The sequence below is a fragment of the Otolemur garnettii genome, unplaced genomic scaffold (assembly GCF_000181295.1).
Source record: "Otolemur garnettii isolate 467f Iridium unplaced genomic scaffold, OtoGar3 scaffold00018, whole genome shotgun sequence".
Lineage (NCBI taxonomy): Eukaryota > Metazoa > Chordata > Mammalia > Primates > Galagidae > Otolemur > Otolemur garnettii.
The window spans coordinates 15717594-15742780 of NW_003852413.1; the positions used below are offsets into that span (position 1 = coordinate 15717594).

Below are 25187 nucleotides of genomic sequence, written 5' to 3' on the forward strand. Positions count from 1 at the left end.
GGCACTCTACCCAGGTTGACAGCTTGAGTCTCTATCTCAAAAAATAAATAAATAAATAAATAAATAGAGCCGGGTGTTGTGGCAGGTGCTTGTAGTCCCAGCTACTTAGGAGGCTGAGGCAAGAGGATCATTTGAGCCCACGAGTTTGAGGTTGCTATGACCTATTACGCCATGGTACTCTACTGAGGGTGACAAAGTGAGACTCTGTCAAAAAAAAAAAAAAACAAAAACAGTCAATTTAGGATGTCATATTGCATTTAGTTTTCATCTATGCTATATTTTAAAAATGTTTTTGCTATAGCATTTATCCCAACATTTAAAAATAATGCTGACCATGGATATGGTATGACAATAATAAGGATTATGAAAGAATTTTATATCTTAGACAATGTAAAATCTCAAATACATGTTTTCAAATGCCAGAATTTATCTAGCTAAAATTTAAGTCAAGAAATGGCTCAAATTCTTCTTAGTAAGGTATCTCAAGAATGAAAAGTATCCACCGTACTCAGTACTATTATGAAACCAATATATAATCACCCACACTTTCATACAAAAGATAAAACACAACTATAGCACAGGATGAAGGAGGGAAGAGGAGGATGAGAGAAGGAGAGAGGGGAGGCCATGTGGAGGGAGGGTAATCAGTGGGACCTCACCTATGGTGCATATTGCAAGGGTACATGTCAGATCTATTAAGAGTAGAGTATAAATGTCTTAACACAATAATTAAGTGAGTGAGGTGAAGGCTATGTTAACTAGTTTGATATAAGCATTCCAAATTGTATATAAAATCAGCACATTGTACCCCATAAATGCATTAATGTACACAGTTATGATTTAATAAAAAAGTTAAGAGAAAAAAAAAAGAAATGACTCAAAAGCCGCTTTGTGAGGTTTTGGGTAATTGTGCTTCAGGTAGCTGGAGCCTTTCAAAAACAAAATGATTTGATTTGATTTTTAACTACTCTACCCTTCAACTGGCCATTGGAATAATCTAAATAGAATTGTTAGCACCAGATACTTCCCATGCTTATAGCCCTGTGGGATGGGGTAGATATTAAAGCCAGGGCTGCTTTTGAGGCCCTTTGCAGTCTGTTCCCGTGTACTCTGCTGAGAACTTCACTGAGCCTCTCTCTGCTCTCCAAACATACTGCACCCTGTCGTTACTGTTTTCCTTTTCTGTTTTCTCTATCTGAAATGTTCTTCCCCCACCTGGGCCAGGAAAATGGCAACTGTTCCCTGAAGATACAGACCAGCTGTGAGAGTTAGCCCTGGGGTAAGCAGCTCTCTGCTCTCTCGGGCGAAGGCAGTCACCCCCTCCTTTCTGTCCTTAGAGTCTCTTATTGGTACTGTAATTATAGCACTTATTACGGAAGATTGTGATTTATCTGTCTAGGTGTCTGAATTCAAGGGCAGGGATTATGTCAATTCTTTTTAGCACGGAGTTGACCCTGAAAAAGTACTTTATGAGTAATTTGTTGAATGAAAGATGGTGTCTTTGGAATTGCTGTGCACTGTGGATGAACAATTTGTTAGCTTTCTGCCCACTTATTTGTCCCTGATACCAGCACAAGTCTCCCCCTGCCTGGGTGTATCAGTTCTGTATTCTAAAAGATCACCAGGAAAAAAGAAAAAGGTACCTATCTTTACTCCCATTACTCTAAATTAACTTGGAGAGGAATAAACAGTGTTCTAAAAATTACCTCTCATGGTGCTCGCTTTGGCAGCACATACTCTAAAATTGGAACTGTGCAGAGATTAGCAGGCCCCTGTGCGTGGATGACATCTGGGAAGGGTCCCATACTTTGGGTGCCACTTTCTAATGTTCCTGGGTAGAGAAACTGAGCTTCCAGTAAGCAAAGTGACTCACCCAGTTGAGGTATCTTTTGGCATCACATCCCCTATCTCCCAACTGTCCAACTCTTCATCTAAAAAAAAATTGCGGGCCAGGTGCACTGGTTCACACCTGTAATCTTAGCACTCTGGCAAGCTGAGACGGGTATATTGCTTGAGCTCGGGAGTTCAAGACCAGCCTGGACAAGTGAGAGACACTGTCTCTAAAAAAAAAAAAAAAAAGCCAGGTGTTATAGTGGATGCCTGTAGTCCCAGCTACTGGGGAGGCTGAGGCAAGAGGATCACTTGAGCCCAAGAGTTTGAGGTTGCTGTGAGCTGTGACACCATATCACTTTACCTGGGTGACAAAATGAGACTCTGTTCAAATAATAATAAATAAATAAATAGCTGTCATTAAGCAAAAGGTATTTTTCAGGGTGGTGAATAACCTTTCTAGATAGTCGTATATACAATAGTGTTTTCTAGACAGTCGTACAATAATGTCTGATCAGCTTTTCTCCTGAACCAGGTTTCTGTGCGATCATTTTCTTCATGGCATTAACAGCTGTCACTTCTTTGCTCCAGGGCTTTTGCCATCACACAGCAGACACAACAGTCCCTCTGGGCACCTGACCCACAGCCGCAGCAGCAGCAAAGGCAGCATGGAGGAGGTCATGTCACAGCCGAAGCAGAAGGAGCTGGTGGGCAGCGTCCGGCAGAAGATGCTTCTAGACTACACCGTGTACATGGGCAGATGTGTCCCCCAGGAAAGTCGAAGCCCCCAGAGGAGCCCAGTGCAGAGTGCGGAGAGCAGCCCCACGGCTGGGAAAAAGGTGAGGCTGGCTGCTGGGCCCAGGGCTCCTCTGCTCTGCCACTCACAGTCATTTCTTTGTGTAGAGGAGCTGCAAGTGCCTGTTTTGTGCCAGGCCCTGTTCTAGGCCCTGGATGCACAGTGGTATACAAGGCAGAGAAGGGCCCTGCCCTCAGGAAGCTTATAAGCTACTCAGGGGGACAGCTGAGAAACAAGCCATAGGTGCTGGTAAGGATTAAAATAAAGCTAGGTAAGGGAGGATGAAAAGTGGCCAGAGCTGCTATTTTAGGTAGGTGGCCAGGGAGGGCCTCTTTAGGGAAGTAACCTTCGGGCAGAGACCTGCGGGATGTGAGGGGGTGAGCTGCAGTGTTTCTGTTCCATGTGGGAGGAGCATGGGGCGGGGGCAGGCTGATGTAGGCAAGTGAGTGGAATATTTGAGGACCAGCAATGAGGCTGGTGCGTGTGCAGTGAGCAAGGGAAAGAGAGGAAGGCGGTGAGGCTGCAGGGTCAGCCAGGCCTCCTTGTATCAGCCCCTGGAGGGTTTGGGGCAGAGGGCGGTGGTGATTGATCTTTGTATAAAATGACGAGTGGCTCTCAGTAGAGAACAGTGTGGAGTTCCCAACGAGTTGGTGGGAGGTGGCTGTTGCAGTGGAGGGTGGGCCAAGGTGAAGGGGGTGAGGAAGGGCTGGGTGTGGGTGGGAGGAGTAGCTGGCTGGATTGCTGACATGAGAGAACACGAGGAGGCTGAGGTGCCACCTAGCAGTAGGAGTGGTCACAGGTGACCAAGGTCTCATTCCCCATTGGACTCTCACATTCTCAGTCTCCCCAGCTGGGTCCACTGCTCTGATTTACCATGAGCATTATTTCCAAAGTATAACTGGATGTTGACTTAGGATCATCTGTGACAAGATAAAGCACACAGGCTCCCAGATGCCAGGGCCTGTTAGGCACTTGAATAGAATTACTCTGCACCCCGAACAGTCCTCCCAACTAGATGGTATTCTATTTTGTAGGTGGAAAAACTGAGGCACAGAGACGTTAGGTAGCTCAGTCACGCAGGTGCTAAGTGATGGAGTGTGTATCACCTGATCTGAGGCCCGGAGGCCGTGAGGCTGGCTGTGACGGCCATTTCGATGGGTCATCCTGAAACCTGGCTTCACCTGAGACCTCCTGTCTCTGCTGTGCATGCTGTTCAAGGCACAGCCTCCACTTGTGGGACAGGCAGCCACTGTTCCACGTTCAGTTCCTGGTGTTTGACTTCTTATAGTGACCGTATTTCTGTTCCTAATAGAAGTATACGGGGCTGCCTTAGTGCTGTTAGCCAGCGTCAGTCTGTATTCATCCCATTGGTCCTTGTCTGTGTAGAAGAGGCCATGCACCTGCCCTGTACAGACTTGCCCAGCAAACAAACTTGTGTGCCTTTTCTGGCCACTGGCCCTCTGCCCTACATTACGAGCCACAGTGGGAAGCGGACCTCCCTCTCGGGAGAGTAGGGTGATAGAAAACTGCTCTAGAAGTGTCCTGTTGGCTACTGGTGAATACCCCATCCCCCAGATTCTGGTCTGTCAGCTGTCTGGACTCTCATCAGAATCAAAAAAATCAGCAGAGAATTGCACACTAATGTAAGAAAATTATCTAATAATATCCTTGCTTTTTGCAAGATTTCCCTAAATTACAAAACAAACCCTGTTTTAGAGCATTGTTCCTTTGGTTTGTGTCACATGCGCATGTTGTGTCTTGGGGTCACTGAGGTCCCTGGCATCATACTCGGCACCTCTGCCCAGCGTTGCTGTCTTGTCTAACCTCCTTCTAGCAACTTGGCACTTAGCCTTTAAGCACCAGACTTTTTTTCCTCTTCTGAGTCTGATGAAAATCTTTTAAAACCACATTGCACTTATCGGCTCCCTGAGGCAGAGCAGAAAGGGATGACTTCATCCTTTCTTGATAATTTAGAGACTCAGTACAACAAATAGAAACTCAGGTCTGTCGCCAAGCAGGGGCTGCTGAGGTCAGAACACCCATCACCCCCAGTCTGAGCCTCCCAGGCCCCAGGCTGTAGAATTTTCTCTCAGTGTCCTTGGCTGGTGTTGTCCATCCTCATTGGCTTTTCCTTAAGCCTTTATGACCATCTCCCACCCAACCCTTGTTAATTTAATGATTGATAGCTGCCATGGCTAAGAAACCAGAGAGCCGGAATTCTGTGAAAACAGAGGGAACTGTCTTTGAAAGGGGCCTTTGAAGAAAGCATGTGAACTGTAGTGCTGGCCTCTGGTGTCCACTTGGCCTGCCTGGAGCACTGTGGGCCACGTCCTCACTCTCAGGGTGGTCTTGCACTGGAGACGGTCTGAGTAAGGTGTAGGTGTTTGTCCCAGTTAGCTATTGCTGCAGAACAAACAACCCTAAAAGGGGTTCAAACCATAGCAGTTATTTATTTTCCTCACAAATCTGCAATTTGGACAAGGCTTAGCAGGCGATGGCTTCTGTCTGCTCCATGCAGGGTTAGCTGGGGAGGCCAGACTGGGGGCTGGAAGGAAGATCCACTTCCAAGGTGGCTCACTGATGTGGAGGGCAAGCAGATGCTGGTTGTTGCCTGGAGCTAAGCTGGGGCTGAGGGCCAGGGGTCTCAGTTCTTCCTTGTGGCCTGGGCTTCCTTCCACCTGATGACTGGTTCCCAGGGCATCACCCCCAGAGAAGGAGCCAGGCTGAAGTTGTGTCACATGATGGAATTTGTCACTTCCATCATGCTGTGTTAGTCAAGGAAGTTACAAAACCACCCCAGGTCCAAAGAGAGGGCCATAGATTCCACCTCTTACTAAGGCGGTAGCAAATCCTGGAAGAGCACGTGGAGTGTATCGTTGTACTATTCTGGGAAAATAAGGTCCACTCCAGTGTTCCTCTGCTACTTTTGTCACTCTTCATGCTTTCCTTTACAAGTCAGTGGAGACAATTCTTTGCTGGCTTATTAATTTTGTGACTTGAGCAAGTAAGGACCTTTCCCCCATCCTTCTTGATTTTATTATTTTTGTGCATAGGAAACATTAACATGGTTCCAAAAATCAGAGCTATACAAAGAAATATCAGAAAAAATTTGCTCCCTGCCCCAGTTCCTTCCATCCCTTTGTGCTGTTCCCACTCAGCTCCATAGTGCACCAGTCTCCTTAGTTTCTGGCTTATCTCCTCTGTGTTTCTCATTTCCGCATCTGTCTTACTCAAAGGGTAGTAGATTATGGATTTATTTCCTTATTCTTTGCTTCTTTTACTTGCTAATACATTCTGGAAATCACATCTGTTCATAGATTCCCCACTCCTGTCTTCTTTTTAAACAGCTGCAAAGAGCTCCATTGTATGGATGTGCCATAGTTTCTTTAGCCTCTCTCCTATATAGGCATGTGGGTTGTTTCCAGTATTTTGCAATTACAGGGAGTGTGGCAATGAATAACTTGGTGAATGTATTTTTATGCTGTTGGAGATGTGTCTTCAGCATGCCGTTTTAGAAGTGGGATTGCTGCCTGGGCACAGTGTCTCACACTTGCATTTCTAGCCCTCTGGGAGGCCAAGGTGGGAGGTTTGTTTGAGCTCAGGAGTTCAAGACCAGCCTGGGCAATATAGCAAGACCCTATCTCTACAAAAAAGAAAAAGTGAGCCAGACATGGTGGTACACCTGTAGTCCCAGCTACTCAGGAGGCTGAAGCAGGAGGATCCCTTGAGCCCAGGAGTGTGATGTGGTAGTAAGCTATGATCATGCCCCTGCACTCCAGGCTGGCGACAGAGCAAGACCTCAAGTCTAAAGCTCTGTGTGAAGCCCTTGTAGCACCAGATTATGTGTAGCCAAACTTAGGAGCAGAGGCACTATGCTGTCTCTATAACAAAAAGGCTGGGCTGGCCTCCTAACTATTTGTAATAAGAATAAGAATCTTAAGTAAATCTGCACTGTTTTACTTTAGTATTAGAGGTTACTTTTTAATAAAATATATCCCAAGAGCTACTCAGTTTTGATAGCCTTGCTTCAGCTTTGGTCCATGGAACGCTCCAAACTTATTTAGAAGCCATCTTTAGAAAGTTACCATTTCTTAGTAGATGTATGTAGTTGGAATGACAGAATAAATATTCTCCTCACATTTCTTCCTGCAGCCAAATGGCAATATTGGGAAATGTATGCACATTTATTCTTTCAGCTCTTAAATTTTTATGACGATTGGAAATGAGTTCTTCCTAGCAGCCTGTTGAATCCAGATTTCGTTCATAAAGCTTCTTTTGATGCATTGCCAATGTTCTCCTGCTCTTGGGTTTTCTTTGTTCCCAATGAGTCTGTGAAGCTTTCATTAGAAAAAGGAACTGTTGAAGACAGAAAACAACCTGCTTGTCAGTTATTTCAGAAATTTGTTCACCACATCACTTGCCATTGGCTTGGACATACATTGTGAAATGGGCTTTGTTTCTTGCTATTTTGTGTTAACACTGTTTCCTGTGATCACCTAGAGTAGTTAAGAAAGGCTAATAACGGGGAGACTCTCCCTCTTGAGAAGGTTTCCATAAACTATTCTCTTGCAAAGCCTATAAATCTTAATAAGGCACATGGCACCCCATGGGCAGAAGATTAATCCTCCTGAGTAGCCTGGTAGCCTCTGCACAGAGGTCTGGACAGATCAGCAGATGGGACTCGAAGACAGTGACCTCAGAGCAGCTGGACCAGTAACCCTTGGGCCTGAGGTGGAGATGTTTAGCCAGAGAGAAAAATGATTTTTAAGAAACCTATACAACTTGTGGCATGATTGCGCATTCACTGATGCAGACTTCCACCCTGCTGTCCAGGACCTGGGGGCAGAAAATAAGACGTGTCTTATGTCTGATTAACATAAGACATCACAGCACTAGGAAAGCATGGCCATTACAAAGGGTGAGGCAGACTCATGTGTTCTGAAATGGAATGACCAGTGCATTCGTTTTTTAAATGAGAATTTGAAAGACTCTCAGAACATAAAATATCTCCCCCCACATGTGATAACATGTGTTTTAAAAATGCAGGTAAAGGCCAGACCCTTAGACAGAGAGAAGGCAGAGGCTAGGGCAAGACTAGTGGACAGGCGGTGCCAGCAGTCTGCTCAGCTCACATGCAAGCTCTGTGACTGGTGAACACTCAGCCACACTTAGCTGTCTGCTGCAGGCCTAGCGGGTACTCACGAGCAATCAGACCTACAAGTGTCAAATCCATGAGCACCGAGTGACCTCTGCCCTATCCTGCTGGCCCAGCATGGGATGTGGGCACAGTCACGGCTGTCCAGAACACATACACTGGCTTGAATGCACAAGTATGAAGTGTGGAGATGATGAGAGTTATCTAGTGTGGGTTATGGCTGCAGCCAGCCAGTGAGGGCAAGATGATGCATTTTTATAAGCCGTAGAGGGAAAGGCTTCAGTTCAGATCTCTGCACTTCTAGGTCTTTTGATCTTTGCGTTCCAGAGCTTGTTACTGTAAGGCTATAGTCTAATTAGAGAACTCAGCAAGGGAAAATGTTTGTCGCACAAAGCGGCCAGTTACCCCCCCACCCCCAGGACAAAGCAGGGAGTCAGCGGGGAGAACAAGACTCTGAGTCAGGCTGCACACATGAACTAGGGGCTTCTCGTCCCTAAAATGGTGGTAAAGTTTCTTTCCCTCTGGGCTGTTGTGAGGTGAGTGAGGCAGCCGAGAAGGGGCAGGTCCTAGTGCATGCTCAGTGGACTGCAGCTGTTCTAGCATAAGGACTGCTGCTTCTTTACTAAGTCCTGAGCCCATTGTCTGCTCTCACCACTCACACCGAACACCCCATCAAGGTGGTGCTGTGGTGTCCCTTGTCTTCATCCACGTACCTGACCCCTCCAGGCCAGAGTCCATAGTCTGATGATTAGCTGAGGAAACTGGAGATGGGTGTGCTCTTCTCCCAGGATAGATGCTTCAAATGCGAGGGAGGATCAGGGCATTTCACTGGGCTGGGCAGTGAGAACAGCTGTAGAAGCTGCATGGGATTCCTGAGAGCAGCACTCTCTGGTCCAGATTCATGGGTCTGAATCTTACCTGTCCATTCTATTGCTGAGGGAGCATCAGAAACTCCTGATGGCCACGTAAATCAGTGACTCTGGGGATGGGACCCAGGCTTCAGTATTTTTAAGCATCTCAAGGGTATTTTGACCTCACAAGGATCAAGTTAAACCTGAGAGTCCTAGAGAGACTGTGGGTTCTGCCTGGATGAGGACCAGCTTGGCAATCATACAGGCCTTGGCTGGAAAGATGACAGGCAGGTTCATAGACATGTAACATTGATACCAGTCTACTGTGGGCGGCAGGGCAACTCAGCTGTGCTAACTGTATGAAAGTCTTCACAGGAAGACTAGTAGAAAAAGAAAATAGACAAAGGAGGGGAGTTTAGCTGTGATGGCAGCTTTTGTTTCTCCCTCTTTCTTTTCACCAACATAATGTGGGACTTGTAATTTATAGGAAAGAAGTACAACTCACGTGGTCTCCCATTTCTATAGGGAGGGACATTCAGTGACTTTATAAAAATAAGCACCTGTCTTATTCTCCAGTTGCTTTCTAGCTAATTTTGGTCTCTTTTCTTTTGCCAGTTGCCAGAAGCTCCACCCTCTGAGGAGGAAGAACGGGAAGCCTGGGTGAATGCCTTGCTTGGAAGAATATTCTGGGACTTCTTAGGAGAGAAATACTGGTCTGATCTGGTGTCTAAGAAGATCCAGATGAAACTCAGCAAAATAAAGGTATAGCTTTCCACATGAGAGACTTGAAACTCTCCACACTTCTTAAGTTTTGGAAGTTTTATGCCCTTGTGTCTTAAGTGAAAAGTAACTTGATTTAAGCATAGAACACATGCAGGTAGTCAGTTCTTCTCAAATAACACATCTGACCTTGATCACAGACTGACCTTGATCTTGACTAACTACATCTGGAGACTTATTCCTATTTAGTTTTTTCTTGTCTTCCGCTTGTCATTGTCCACTCTAGGTGATAATCTAGAATTTGCTTTTGGAAAATGTGAGCTTTTATAACTGACTTGTTCTGTATAAATCTATTATCTTTAAGTTAGAAACAAACTTAAATTAGTGTGGTCTAGGCCACACCGTACAATGCTGAGGAAAATACCAGCTCCCTTGAAACTCTTTCCCAAGCCGTGCTTCCTCTTAGAGCTGGGAGGGGAAGCTTTGCACTCTATATGTACCTGTGAGTGACCTTGACTTTTTGGCCAGATGGTGTTTTATTTGGGGCTCTCTCCTTACTGAAAAAATGCTCCTGGGTGGCGCCTGTGGCTCAATGAGTAGAGTGCCAGCCGCATATATGAGGGTGGCAGGTTCAAACCCGGCCCCAACTGAACTGCAACAAAAAATAGCCGGGCATTGTGGTGGGCACCTGCGGTCCCAGCTACTCGGAAGGGTAAGGCAAGAGAACCACCTAAGCCCAGGAGTTGGAGGTTGCTGTGAGCTGTGTGATGCCACGGCACTCTACCAAAGGCAATGAAATGAGACTCTGTCTCTACTAAAAAAAAAGAAAAAGGAGTGCCCCTGGTGCATAACCAGGCCCACTTGGAAGTGAGCAGAGAGTGTGTGAGTTTTTCTCATGACTGTCAGTAATGGCTCACTTGTCCACAAAGAGACCTTATTATTGAAGTTCCTTAGAAGTAAATTTTTGACCCAATGAAGACCCAGACAAGGAAGAGTCACTTGAGTGCAAATTGTCACTGAATGCTTGATCAGTAGCTTAAGTGACTCCGAATTGGCAGAGAGGTTATAGATACCTTTTAGAAGCAGAAAACTTTCTCTAGAAAAGTGTATAAAATTTTGCTCATGATTTTAGGGAGTTCAAGAACTCCAGGTTAAAGAAATGTGAACTATAATAAAATTAGATTAGAAAGAGAATGGGAGCACGAGAGAGCTTCTGTTTGATTTCTGTTGTTCTTTGGGTAGAGAACAGAGGTTTTTCTGGCTTGGTCAAGTTCTGACAAGCTCTGTCTGCCCTCTGTGAGCTAGTATCATCCCTTTCCCAGCCCTGACAAAGAGGAGGGGCTGCCTTCAGAGGCAGAAGAGCAGAATACAGGGCAGAATTGGGGGCGGGGGTAGTGCTCAGTTGACGGATGTCAGCCTGTATTCTGTTGAGGTAGGTAGAGGGCTGTCCCTGTTTCTGCTAGCCATTTCTGTGGGGGGAGCAGCAAGCAGCCGTGACCCATGTGTTGGGACATAAGCTGTCCCCAGCCTGCCCAGCACTCACTCAGCTCTTCCCCTTTTTGGAAACGATGGTAGGCCTGAGATCCTAGGTCAAGGTACATGGACTCTGGCCTTGCTCTCTTCTTGGAGTTGATTTCGGGGAGACCCAGACCTCCCCCATCTCCTAGTTTCCCTTGAAGGCCTGCCATATGGAGAGCTCTGAGGCCTGCAGTTTCAACGTGCAGAAAGCAAGCAGGGCTCGCCTAAGCTCCAGACAGGACGCTACTCCCCTGTTACACACATTACATAACTGACTTGAGAGGTCCCACCCCTCTCTATGGAACTGGAAGTCAGCAGAGCCTCTGCCCTTAGAGAATGGTAGGAGGAGGGAGCCCCCCTCCTCCCAGCGGAAGCTGGGAGAAAGTCTTCTACTTTCATGTTCTCTTTTTGCCGGTCATGGGGCTTTTGTAGCTCACAAACTTAAACTTCTTTTGGTTTTGGAGGTCAGAAGTGCCAAATGGTTAGAATGGAGAAGTATGGCCAGAGTTCAGAGGTGGGCTGTATGTTCCCTCCATGCCCTGCACCCCAACCCAAGTTTCTCCCTGCGCTGTGCCCTCAGACCAGAGGTGACTCTGGCAACAGAATAAACAGGAAGGCAGAAGGATATTACCAAATTCTGAAGCTGCCACCACCCCTGCCAAAAGAACTCTCATTAGCACCAAATAACCAAATACCCCGGGAAGAGCTAGACGTTAAACTTAGTAGTGAGGGGGTATGGTTATCAGCCAGTCACAAGCCGGAATGGGGACAGAAAAGTGACACCTGGAGGAGGCTGAGCTGCCCCCTGTGTCACACACCTCACCTTGAAGGCCTGATACAGGGAGAGCTTTTTGCTAGACTTGTCTCTCAGTCTCAGATTATCCCCCTTGCATGTGATAATGACTCATATTGTGAAAGAGCAGCCCTGTGTGAGCATCTGGTGCCTGATGATGGACCTAAAACAAGCTGAGTTTCTGCACCAACAGCAAGTGCACTCTTGGCCTTGGCCAGCTGGTCCAGTACTGCTCTGGGTCCCTCAGTGCTTGTGGCCTCTTGTGTCTGTGTCAGCAAATGCTCCTGTGATTATACACAGCTTCTAATTGGTCACCCACCACCTGGCAGTATGCCATACATCTGAATGTCCAGTCCCCAGTTGACTTTATTCTGGAGAGTAAAGAACGTGCCCTTGGGTTCCTGTCCCACTGTGATGCCCTTTGGGTGGGAGGAAAAATAGTTTATAGTTGAAAAGAATAGGAGGATTGACCTGAACAGAAGGAGGGTGCTCTAGGGCTGAGATTTTTTTGAACCAAGAGGGAGTGTGGGGAGGGGTGGTTATAGATAGTCTAGAATCTTGGGGTTGGGTAGATGGGTGAATAAGTAGGAAACCAGGCCTTCTGATCTCCTTTCTCCTTCTTCTTGTGGTGAGAGCCTACCCACTCCTGGCAAGTGTCCCCAGTCCCTGCAGGCTCCTCCTTTGTCTCAGATCCTGTCTCGGGCCCTCCTTTGCCTTTGTAGGGACTTAGAGGGGATAGATTAGTGGGGTGGGTTTGACAGGGGAAGACGAGGGATGGTGATGTTCCTGCCATCTGTATTCGATCCTGTGCCTGTGTGTCAGACTCATGTTCCCATAAAAACGCTATTGGAGGTGGCATTATTCCCTGGCTAGCCCATGGTTCAGAAACATGGGCGTTAGAACGACAATAATGAACAAAAAGGACTGTGGCAGGTATGTGTAAGATTCTGGTTAACTTCTTGGCCAAGTAGCATTTTATAGGTTGGTAGAAAGGCTGACATCACCTATAACAGTGATGCTTTCATAAAAGATTTTCCAAATACAGCAACCCCCACTTCAGAGGTACACATTTGAATGAGGTCTTTTCTCACCGTTTGTTGTTCATCATAGACATTGTAACCTCTTTAGTGTAATCCCTCTCCCCCCAGAAAAGGATCAGAGATGAAGCTCTCTGGTGAACCCTAAAAATTTGTTTCTCTTCAGAGACACAGCTGAAGAGATCTAAGCACATTAGGTATTAAATCCATGCTGGACTAAATGCTATCATGTTTTATGAGAAATGTTTAGTTAGTTTTTTTTTTTAAAGTCTTATTTTATCCTAAATTTTATAAAATTATTCTAATGGCCAACTCGAGAAATACTCATGAAAATAAGAAAATTCTGGGAGAAAAGAAAGGAGAGGGACTTTCCAGAGTTAATAAAAATATATTATAAAATTACAGTAATAAAAGCAGGCTGATACTGTGGGGAAAGTGCCGTATACTGACTCCAGTGTACTGGGAACCTGGTATTTAGGAGGGCAGTACAGGTCAGTAGGGACAGTATTGGTTGCTTACTAAGTAGGCTGAGTTGCTGACTAACCACGGGAGCAAACAAAATTAAGCAGGATTCCTAATTTGTATCTTACACTAAAATGATGAATGGTGCAAAGATTTTTTAAAATATATACACATCCACAAATCCGGGTGAAGGAAAGATGGATGGACTAATTATATAATCTCGAGATGAAGTAGAAATTTCTAAGCATGATACCAGTGCTCTTATGTTATTTCCTATAGAGTAAATTCCTATGGATAGGTTTGAGAGTATTATTGTGGGTTCCAGCAGGAAACAAATTTTGCACTTAAATGAGTAACCTGAGGGGAGAGTTTGCTGAAGGGAAGATTTATAAAGGTATGGGCCAGACAGAGACAAAGCCAAAGATGGAGTGCAGTACCCCAGGGTTGGCAGGAGTGGGGAGCTTTTACCCTCTCTGAAGGGGCAAAGGCAGGAAGTAGTCATCAGAACCCTGGGCAGGGTAGCTGTGGCCTTCAATAGATGAAGGGGACAAATGCCCAACAACGCTCTTCTCCATGTGCCTTCCAGTCCTCTCCTCCTCGGTGTATCCCAGTGGCCATGCCCAGCCACAAGCTGGAGGGCAAGAGAAGCCATTGACAAAAGTTTGCACCGATCAGCCGCTCAAGGTAGAGGGTGGAGTGGGGATCCTGGGGGGCCAAAAACAAAAATGTCCACACAGGGTCAAAAGGATGTGATTTTTTTTTCAAGAACGTTAATACATGTGTTAAGTTTGCCTATGAAAAATGCTGTAGCTATTTCTTACTCCCTATTGGCAGTCTAAGAGAGGTCCATTTTCTCAGGCTTAAGCCGACCCTGGGTTCTGTTAACCTAACCAGCATGCCTGGCTCCTTCTCCAGACAGGTCTCTGTCAAATGCCGCTCAGAGAAACCCTCCCTAACCTCCATAACCAAAATGGCCACCCCAACCCAGCCCCACGCTCCCTCTGACCTATACCTGCTTGATGTTCTTTGTAGCACTAACCACTCTCTGAAACTTTATTATGTGTCTACTTACTTGCCAGTTTCTGCCTGTCCAGTATAAACTCCAGGAGAGCAAGGCCCTGCCTGGCCTGACCTGCTGAAGCTCCGTCTAGGGCACGACGCCTAGTACGTGGTCTGTGCATAATACCTTTTGGTTAAATAAATGGTCTGGACTCAAAACCTTGGCCAGCATCCCCTCGGAAAGCATGGTGACTTCTAACTCAGCAGCCTTTCTAGCAGGTTACTCACATGTCTCACTCACTGTTTGCTTCTTCCCTCCAGCTCCCCTACTTTATGAATGAACTCACTCTGACGGAACTTGACATGGGGGTGGCTGTGCCAAAAATTCTTCAGGCCTTCAAGCCTTACGTTGATCACCAAGGTAACTCCTAATTGACTCTAGAGAGGGATTGACCATTTATATGAATATTGAAGTATTTCCTTTGCTGCAGATTTAATGCCAAGGCTTTGTGTTTAGAGGGAGTTGGGGACTTCCCAACCATCTGACTTCATGTTCTTAACAATCTTGGCCTTAAACTGATTTGGAATAAATCCTGGTACCACCTCCTAAGCCTTCTAGTCTCTTGGTGTCTCAGGGCCTCCTCTAGCCCAAAGATGCCCACAGGCCAGTTGATAGGGCCTATGCTTTTGTGGGGGTGGCAGGCCCTGCCAGGGCACAAGGCAGTGGGCTGGATTTCCACTCCACTCACTTCTCATGGGCCTCATGTGTGCAGCTGTACTGGCCCTGACCCTTGCCAGGAGCTGCCTCTCCTTATATATATTCACATCCTTACCTCCCACCAACATCTAGATTGCAAATGTTTGACCTTTGTGTTTCACTCCTCCTAGTAGGTGGCTGGAAAATATACTATATATTCAAAGATAATATTTTCAGAGTAGGGCTCCCTGGTGGAGGAACATTCTCAGATTTGATTTTTTTGGAGATGGGGTCTCACACTGTCACCCAGCATAGAGTGTACTAGCATCATTGTAGCTTACTGGAACTTCACACTTCTGGGCTGAAGCAGAAGCAGCTGGGACTGAAGGTACATGCCACCACGCCTGGCTGAGTTTTCTATTTTTTTTAAAGAAGGAGTCTTGCTGGGTGGCGCCTGTGGCTTAGTGAGTAGGGCGCCAGTCCCATATACTGAGGGTGGTGGGTTCAAACCCACCCCTGGCCAAACTGCAACCAAAAAATAGCCAGGCTTTGTGACTGGTGCCTGTTCTCAGTTACTCTGGAGGCTGAGGGAAGAGAATCGCTTAAGCCTAGGAGTTGGAGGTTGCTGTGAACTGTGTGATGCCACGGCACTCTACCAAGGGTGATAAAGTGAGACTCTGTCTCTACAAAAAAAAAAAAGAAAAAGAAAAAAAGAAGTCTTGCTGTGTTGCCTGGGCTGGTCTTGAACTCCAAGGCTCAAATAATCTTTCTTCCTTGGTCTCCCAAAGTGCTAGGATTATAGGTGTGAGCCAACATGCCTGGCCTCAAATATGAGTCTTTTTAATATGCTCCTGACACCATATTTATGCCTACTCTTGTGTTGGGGAGCGGGGGGAGGAATTGATTAGAATGTAGAGAGAGTTTAAATAAAATTATGATGATGGTGTAAATACTTTTGTGTCACATAAATCATAAATATAGTTTAAAAGGACCTTGACAGGGAAGATTTAGTATGCAGGAGTTTATTTTAAAAAGGAGGAGTGAACCAGGTAGGCAAGAAGAGCACATTAGCATGGGGGAAGGTCTCACCCCTTCACTGTGGTCTCCATTCCAACGTGAACCTTTTCCACTTAAATCAAATTTACATCATCCCTCGCTCAGTGGTTAGGGCACTGGGCACATACCCAGGTCTGCCAAACAACAATGACAGCTACAACAAAAAATAGCTGGGCATTGTGGCAGGCACCTATAGTCCCAGCTACTTGGGAGGCTGAGGCAAGAGAATCTCTTAAGTCCAAGAGTTGGAGGATGCTGTGCGCTGTGACACCATAGAATGCTACTGAGGGTGACATAGTGAGACTGTCCCAAAAAAACAAAAATTTACATCATTCCAAAAATGTCTTAGGAACAAGGTAGGGGCAAAAATTATTACACTTTTTTTTTTTTTTTGAGACAGAGTCTCACTGTGTTGCACTCAGTAGAGTGCTGTGGCGTCACAGCTCACAGCAACCTTCTACTCTTGGGCTTAAGCAATTCTCTTGCCTCAGCCTCCCAAGTAGCTGGGACTACAGGCGCCCATCACAACACACGGCTTTTTGTTCGTTGCAGTTGTTTAGCTGGCCCAGGCTGGGTTCTAATCTGCCACCCTCGGTTATGTGGCTGGTGCAGTAACCACTGTGCTACGGGCACCGAGCCTAATTATACTTTTTCAAGAGAGTGATATTTGTTTTAAAGTAAGTGTTTTATAAACTTTGTAAATTAGGCCAGGCACGGTAGCTTACTCCTAGCAGAGTAATCCTAGCACTCTGGGAGGCCAAGGTGGGTGGCAGGCACCTATAGTAGTCCTAGCTACTTGGGAGGCTAAGGCATGAGTGTTGCTTAAGTCCAAGAGTTTGAGGTTGCTGTGAGCTGTGATGCAGCGGCACTCTACTGAGGGCAACATAGTGAGACACTGTCTCAAACAAAAATTTGGAAATTATAGAAACTACTTTTCAGTTTGAATCAGATGGCTCTTGAATCATATTTAGTGAAGTCATTTTTCTGCTGTTATCAACACTTGATGTAAATATGATGAGATTTTTCTAGCACTACAGTGAGCCGCTCTAGCAGATCTCTTTCAATATTTTAGTTGACAATAAGCCCATATTTCCAGCAAAAATTTAGCATCACATCAAGTTCAGAGAAAGACAGACTAGATGTTATTTGTAAATCCAGAAGGCTACATAATAATTACATGTTGAGATCACCCTTAACCCGTCTACCAAATTCTATACCTTGATGAATCTCAGTGTTCTTGGGTTTAGTAATTTCTGGTTCACTGAAAGTAAAACTAGAAAAGATTTCAGTTCTTTGCACATGGTTTCACTAGAGGCTTTTTAAACCCATGCCAAATTTTAAAAGATGCGCCATCCGTGTGTTGACGGTGTAGGGAGCCTCTTCACTCCGTCCATGTGCCAGGGCTGCCCTTCTTCCTCTGACTCAGCCGGCCTCTCTGTTGCCCTTTGCTTTTCACCTCTTTAGAAATTGACTTGTAACAAACTGGTAAATGATCAGCTAACATAAACCTCCTGACAGTCAGGCTTAAAGGTAAATAATACATGTAAATGCTCTGTTTTCTAATGTGTTAGCAGTCTCTTATCTCAGGACCGTCCTTTGCTGAATTTGTAGAAATTTCTGTGGAGAAGGGGAACAGAGCCACAGCAGGGCTTTGCAGCATCTGAGAAGTTCCCTGTGGCTGTGAACTGTACAGCCTCTCTAGCAGCTTTGGTCAGGCTTTGAGTAAAATTCACCAAACATGTAAGTCTCGTGCTTCCTAACTGCTCCTTCAGAGCAGGAGCTGCGGTGGATATTTCACCATATAGATCAAAGGCTTGCTGGTTTCTAATCTGTTGGGGTTCGTTAGAAAATGTCACTAAAGAAAGGATTAATAAAGACCCAAAGATGACCAGGTGCAATAGTTCACATCTGTAATCCCAGCACTTAAGGCCAGGAGTTCAAGACCAGCCTGAGCACCATAGCGAGTCCCTGTCTTTACAAAAAAAAATAGAAAAATTAGCTGGATGTGGTGGTACGTTCCTATAGTCTCAGTCAGTCAGGCTGAGGTAAGAGGATCACTTGAGCCCAGGAGTTGGAGGTTGCAATTAGCTATGATGACACTACTGCTCTCTAGTCCAGGCAACAAAGTGAGACCCTGTCTCAAAAAATACACACATGAGTATATTTCCTGATTTGTGCTCATGTGGGTTTGTTTGTTGGAGGCCACAGCTGGTTGGGTTGTTCTGTCCTCGGGTTTCTCCTCTTGTGGCAGCATGGAGTGCTGGTTCTCAGCTCCAGCTCTGTAGAGCAACTGGCCAGGTACACAGCCTCGGGCAAGTTCCTTAACCCCGTGACTTCTTCCTCTCTCAAATGGGGATTCTAATGGCAACTACTTCCCAGGATTCAATGAGTCAATACATAGAAGGCAATTAGAGTAGCATCTGGTGCAAGCAGGCAATTTCTGAGTGCTCGCTGTCATTATTGTAACTATGATCACTGCCACCTCAGAAACTGCTGTTAGTGTAGAATGTGGGTGGTTGTGGTGCCCTGTGACCATCCTACCAGGATAAACAGAAAGAAGTGTGATTCTCAGCTTTTGTAGTCTTGTTGCTAAGTAAAGTCTGTAGTTGCTCTGAATGAAACCACATGTGTTGGCCATATCAGCCCATCAGAGTTCCAGGACGCACACCAGTATCTAGTGAATAAGGGTAATTGACCATCTTGCCCAGGGCATCCTCGCTTCCCACCAATGGCAGGTGGCAGGAAGATGGATAAGCTCTTTCCCTTGGAAAATGGCTGTGCCCCTCCTCCCCCAGCTCTGACCCCTTCCCATTCTACACACACCCTGGAACTAGCTCCTCTGCCTGTGGGCTAGGACAGGGCTCTTTTCTTCCCTTTAGCCCACACAGCAAGGCCCAAAAGTCTGTCTCTATTACTCTTCCCTCCCAGACTGGCTTACTTCTCCCCTTGGCCCCTCCTTCAGCTACTGTCACCAGGGCCTGCCCTCTGAGGTCTTCCAGCCAGGGTCTTTCTAATCATTTTTATTAACTCTGTTAGGTCAGTGTTTGCTCATTCATCTATTCAGCAAATGTTCATTGTGGGGAAAGCAGGAATATTCAGAAAAGGTAAAAAGGAAAACATTACCCATCATCTACCATTCCAAGATAGCCAAGGTTACCTTTTTGGTGCATTCTCTTCTAATCTTTTTTCTTTTCTTTTTTAAGACAAAGTCTGACTATGTTGCCTTCAGTAGAGTGATGTGGTGTCACAGCTCACAGCAACCTCAAACTTTTGGGCTCAAGCGATTCTCTTGCCTCGGTCTCCCAAGTTGCTGGGACTACAGGCACCCACCACAAAGCCCGGCTTTTGTTGTTGTTGTTGTTGATGCCATCATTGTTGTTTACCTGACCCAGGCCGGGTTTGAACCCACCAGCCCTGGGGCATGTGGCAGGTGCCCTAACCAATGAGCTACAGGCACCAAGCCATAATCTTTTTTCTTATGGCTAAAAAGTAATTTAGAATGTATAGATGGCTCTTTTGTAAAATGGCTCTTTTGTAAAATTGGGCAGACTTGAAAGAGCAATCAGAGATCACCTCACTGGACCCAGCCTTGTTTGTAGGAGCCAAAGCCCAGGGCAGGGCTGACCTGCCAGAGGTCACTGGCAGCCTCACCTTCCCATTTTCTTTCCATGGCTTCTAGGCCCCAGGCCGGAGGGCAAGCCACCTGTGTCTGGGCCTGCTCCTGCGTGGTCTAGGAGAGACCATGGGCAGTTACTAACCACACCACACTTCAGTTTCCTCATCCTTCCAGTGCTGAAGGCAGTAGTGACTGCCTCGTTTGTTGTGAAGATGAAATTCACTCAGTCTCAGAGCACACGGGCAGGTGGTAAGTCCTCAGTGTTAGCTACTGCTGCTGGTACTCGGTACAAACTTCCTGGAGGGGCTGGCTAGGGGCCTGTTCCTGTCAGCCAGGTTTTGTTGCTCCATGCCTGGGACCAGGGGCTGCAGAGCAGTGCCACAGATGTCAGCAGGGGCAGAATGAACCCAAGTGTGGACTGTGACCCCCTCAAGTTTAGATTAATTCATTTAGTCTTTAGGACGTTTATTGCATGTATTTAAGCCTACAAATAGTCACTGAAGGTCCCCCATGGACAGAGGGCCCTAATGGTTTGGCCGTGTTTCCAGATACCCAAACAACAGCCCACGTTTTGAAGATCTCAGATTCTGTGGAAATACTACCATATCCCATAGGAGTAGGGACTTTGTCCATCTCCAGAGATGCCCTGGTCATGATTACAGGTGTCTACTGTCTACACTGTTATTTCAGACCTTACCCTATAGTGCCTGGTGCTGTCATCCAGTGCTGGGGCTGAAGTTACTTTGCCAGCTGAGTATTACAGAGAACTGGAGCCAGGGTAGCGGTACCCTGCCTGTCCCCCACACCTTCCTCAAGAGCAGCATGGCCAGCCTGGGTGCCCAGGCCTGAAGCACACAACTGTGTGATGTGCACACTGACCAGATCATGTTTTGTGAAGAAAAACACTGTATGTGGGAAGGGAAAAGCATGTCCTTTTGGGGAATTGGGGTGGGGGGGGAAGGCGATGCTCATTTCCCACTGTGTCAGCTGGAAGAGGTGGAGCTCTAGTTCAGAGAGCAGTCACAGGTAGGTAAAACTAACAGTGGTGTCTGTCATAGAAGACATATCCAAACACAAGTGGATCTGAGTGAGCAATATGGGACCAGTCTGTTGCCAGGAACAAAATAGTCACTGCTGTGTTCTGACAGTCAAAGAACTCCAACATCTGTTCTTGGTAATATATTATCAAATTTCCGTTTAAAGAAGTTTTGTTCTTTGGATGGCAAATGTTGGCTTTCAGAATGAAAATCAGCTATTAATAGTTACAGGTGGAGGGAAGTGGAGGAGCAAATAATGTGAGCAAGGCTTCCAGCACCCTTAACTCTTCCGAGCAGCAGTGCCCTGGGAAGCCTGATCTGATGAGACTGATGCCTTTAATAGTAATAAAACAGGGCCAGGTGGTGGCTCATGCCTGTGATCCCAGCACTCTGAGTTGTAGAGGCAGGAGGAACACTGAGGGCAAGAGTTTGAGACCAGCCTGGGCAACATAGAGAAACCCTGTCTCTACAGAAATTTAGCTGGGTGTGGTGGTATGCACCTGTGGTCCCTGCTATTCAGGAGGTAAAGGCAGGAGGATCGTTTGAGCATAGGAGTGGGAGACGGATGATCTGATGATCACCCTACTATATTCTAGGAACCAAGTAAGACCCTGACTCAAAATAAAATAACAGTCAGGCTGTTACTGATGAAGTAGAAGTTTGTTGACTAGAAAACTAGGGAGAAGGCAGAAGAACCTCTGTCTGGTTAGGCCCACCCCTTGTCTCTGGGAACATGCACCACGGCCTGTTTATGACCTCTTATGTCATCATGAGCATAGGAGTGGAAGACGGATGATCTGATGATCACCCTACTATATTCTAGGAACCAAGTAAGACCCTGACTCAAAATAAAATAACAGTCAGGCTGTTACTGATGAAGTAGAAGTTTGTTGACTAGAAAACTAGGGAGAAGGCAGAAGAACCTCTGTCTGGTTAGGCCCACCCCTTGTCTCTGGGAACATGCACCACGGCCTGTTTATGACCTCTTATGTCATCATGGGGTGACTGCACCTGGTAGCCTAGGATAAGAGTTTTTATTCTTGAAGCATATGCTTGAGAGGGCTGGGGTTCCTCTTGGTGTCTTCAGTTCTGATATCGAGCATCAAGAACTCGGTAGGCAGTTTTGGTGGAAGAAAGTCCTCTGAGTAGTGGTGGCGCTGAAGAGTGGAAGAACAGCCATCTGAGGTCCTTGCAGGTTCTTGCACGAGGTCTGACTGAGGCTTGTCATACCTGTGGTCAGTCACATCCCACGGGTTGCCACGTGAAGTGCTGGTTGTGTAGGGCTCCAATACTCTGTGTGTCAATTATCAGGCTCCCCCATCGCCACTGCACAACCTCACAACACGAGGACCCCTTCATGTTTCTTCCTCCAGCCCACTTTCCAGAAAACCTCTCAGGACACACTGCCTTACTCCTTTTTAAAGGCATCAAAAATCCTCCTGTTGATGGGAGGCACCTGTGGCTCAAAGGAGTAGGGCGCTGGCCCCATATGCTGGAGGTGGTAGGTTCAAACCCAGCCCCGGCCAAAAACTGCAAAAAAAAAAAAAAAAAATCCTCCTGCTGCTGAACTTCAGGCTTTTGTCCTTCAGCACCACCCATGCCAGATGGTGGTAGAAAGCAGCATCTTAAATGCAAAGCCTCATGGCTAAGTCTTAACGTGTCAAACACACAAAAGAAAAAAACCCTGTGACTATAAGATTAGCATTAGGTCAAAGTTAAGATGCTGATTGTGGAACAGTGTACGTCCCATCCTCACATTGTGGCTACATAACGTCCCTAAAGGGAAGTCATTCTTACTAGTAATGGCTAATTGCATCTTTCAATCTTACAAGGCAGGGACCTCCCAACTCACCCATTGCATAACTCATTGGTCTGGGCTCCAAGTTGCAGGAGTTTCGTGTTCTTCTGCCAAAGTTTTCAGGGCACTTTCTGCCTGCTGAATCATTGCCACACAAGCAAGACTTTCTTCACACCTAATGCTGAAATAGTCTCCTTGCCCTCATCTGAATGCAAATACATGATACTAGAGTAATTTGTTGAAATAGTTGCCATTTCTGTTTTAAAATATTTTCAAACCATTCTTGTCTCCTTCATATTTTCATTGAGTGCTGGGGCTGAGCAAGGCCTGTGGGTGGGCCTGGTGGGGTGCATTCAGTGGTATAAAGAACAGGCCCTTCCCCCAGGCAGAAGCCTGGTCAGATGTCCAGGCTCTCATCCTGTAATACCAGGCTCTGCAGTTGCCCAGTGAGGCCCTTCCCTGGCTACAGCACCAAGGGAGGCCGGAGCAAAGACTCTAAGAGTGTGCTGATGACAGCAGAAAAAGGGAAGCCACCTGGCTGGGCTATGACGGGTGCTTGGCTATATGCAGCCCTCTCCTGAAGAGGCAGTGAGGTCTCCTTTGTGGAGATGAGGATGCTGCTGAATAGAGGATGAGAAATTCCAGTCCACGTGACTGAGCTCCCTGTTCTTCCCTCAGCCTTCCCCTCTTAGATCCTGCCGGGGACACTAGACCATACATCATTGAGGAGAATGTCTCAGTGACTGGGATGAGAGCTGGAAGTTTACTAAGCCTATGTCTATATCCCCTCATTTAAAACAGACAAGCAAAACCTTCCATTTTGTAAGAAATAAAATTCTGGTGTCTTCAATACATCAACTTTCATAGGCAATGCATGCTTTTATTCTTTATTTTTTGAGACAGAGTCTTACTTTGTTGCCCTCGGTAGAGTGCTGTGACGTCACAGCCCACAGCAATCTCAAACTCTTGGGCTTAAGTGATTCTCTTGCCTTAGCCTCCCAAGTAGCTGGGATGATAAGTGCCTGCCATAATGCCCAGCTATTTTTTTTATTGTAGTTGTCACTGTTGTTTAGCAGGTCTGAGCTGGGTTCAAACCCGCCAGCCTCGATGTATGTGACTGGCACCCTAACTGCTGAGCTACGGGCACTGAGCCCACTTGGCTATTTTTTTTTTAAGAAATGGGGGTCTCACTCTTCCTCAGGCTGGTCTCAAAATCATGGGCTCAGGTTATCCACCTGCCTTGGCCTCCTAAGTGCTAGGATTACAGGCGTGAGCACCTGGCCATAATATGTACTTTTTTTTTTCCGATTTTTTTTTTATTAAATGATAGCTGTATACATTAATGCAAACATGGGGTACAGTGTAGTATTTTCATATACAATTTGAAATATTTTCATCAAACTGGTTAACATAGACTTTGTGTCATTTACTTAGTTCTTGTATTAAAACATTTATACTCTAGTTCTAGAAAAGTTTACTTGTACCCTTGTTAGACAGACTATATAGGTCATCTTTCCAGTCATCCTCCTACCACCCATCCGCCCTTCCCCTCCCCTATAATATGTACTTTTAATATTTAATGGAAATCTGGGACTTTCAAAAGAAATGGTTATATTTATACATATAGTAACCAGGTAGTTTGAGTCTGTTAATTCTCAAATTAAGTAAAGCTAGAGACATTATATAGCAATAAATATCTTCTTTACTGATATTGTTTTTATATTGAGTTTAAAAATCTATAAATAGCCAGACATTGTACCTCAATCCTATAATCCTAGCACTCTGGGAGGCTGAGGCAGGTAGATCACCTGAACTCAGGATTTTGAGACCAGCCTGAGCAAGAGCGAAACCCTGTCTCTACTAAAAATAGAAAAACCAGCTGGGCGTTGTGGTGGGCGCCTGTAGTCCCAGCTTCTAGGGAGGCTGAGGCAAGAGGATCACTTGAGCCCAAGAGATTGAGGTTGCTGTGCACTATGATGCCACAGCAGTCTACCCAGGGTGACTGAGTGAGACTCTTATCTCAAAAAATAAAAAAAAAAAATCTATAAATAACTAGTGCTTTTGCTCTAATCCCCTTTTTATTGGAAGTGATTCATTCAGTGTCTTTATTAAAGCAGACACACCCTTTATTTCTAGTAATAGCACCTTTAAAGTCAAGCTAATTAATGATTTTTAACTACTTAATGTAGGCAAGAAATAAAGCAGCTTTGTGAGTGTTGCTGCAAAGAAGATAATCACAATTGACCAAACCAGGTCATTCCTGGGAAAGAATTACCGTCCATTATGGTAAAAAGAATTTGTTGAAAACAAAATAGAAATCATTCTGCCCTTAGTGAGGAATTACAGCAGTAAGTGCTTCCTGAGGTTAAGCAGGAAGTGTGAGGTGGGAGCCGTGTGAGGGACGGCTTATTTACTGTAATTACTCAAAATTGCTGCTGTGTGTGAACATGGTTTTAGATCAACATCCTCCTTCCTTTTGGTTGTTGTCATTTGTCATATGAAAATCTGTAAGAGTTTAACACTTAAACAGCCACTTGAAGAATCACATTCTGATAGAAAGCCCCCATAGGGCTCTGAGTCTGAAAAATCACAGCATAGCCCGTCTTACCTGCTAAATCATAGAATCCCCAAGGAGAAGAGGGTCATGAGATGAACACAGTTTGCATTTTAGACCACTGGTCAGTGGCCAGCCTGGAAACCCCACAAAGCCCCGTGCCTCTTACATATGATCTTATTAGCATTGGTATGTTTCCTAAGGAAGGGATTTTTAACTAAGGTACAAAGTGATTGCCTGACTTTATCTAGGTAATCCTGGAAATTGA

General features: G+C 45.8%; 1 protein-coding gene and 1 pseudogene across 3 annotated transcripts in view; both read left to right on the top strand.

The window, feature by feature from the left end:
* Nucleotides 1–25187, top strand: part of TEX2 (testis expressed 2) — a 117175-nt gene that overhangs the window by 75963 nt on the left and 16025 nt on the right. For all 3 annotated transcript variants that reach the window (XM_012803209.2, XM_023511122.1, XM_023511121.1), the window contains exons 5-7: nt 2422–2669; nt 9248–9394; nt 14483–14582. In XM_012803209.2, coding sequence (XP_012658663.1) covers nt 2422–2669; nt 9248–9394; nt 14483–14582 — 495 coding nt within the window. The remainder of the gene's footprint in view (nt 1–2421; nt 2670–9247; nt 9395–14482; nt 14583–25187) is intronic.
* Nucleotides 1715–1811, top strand: LOC111724099 (annotated as a pseudogene).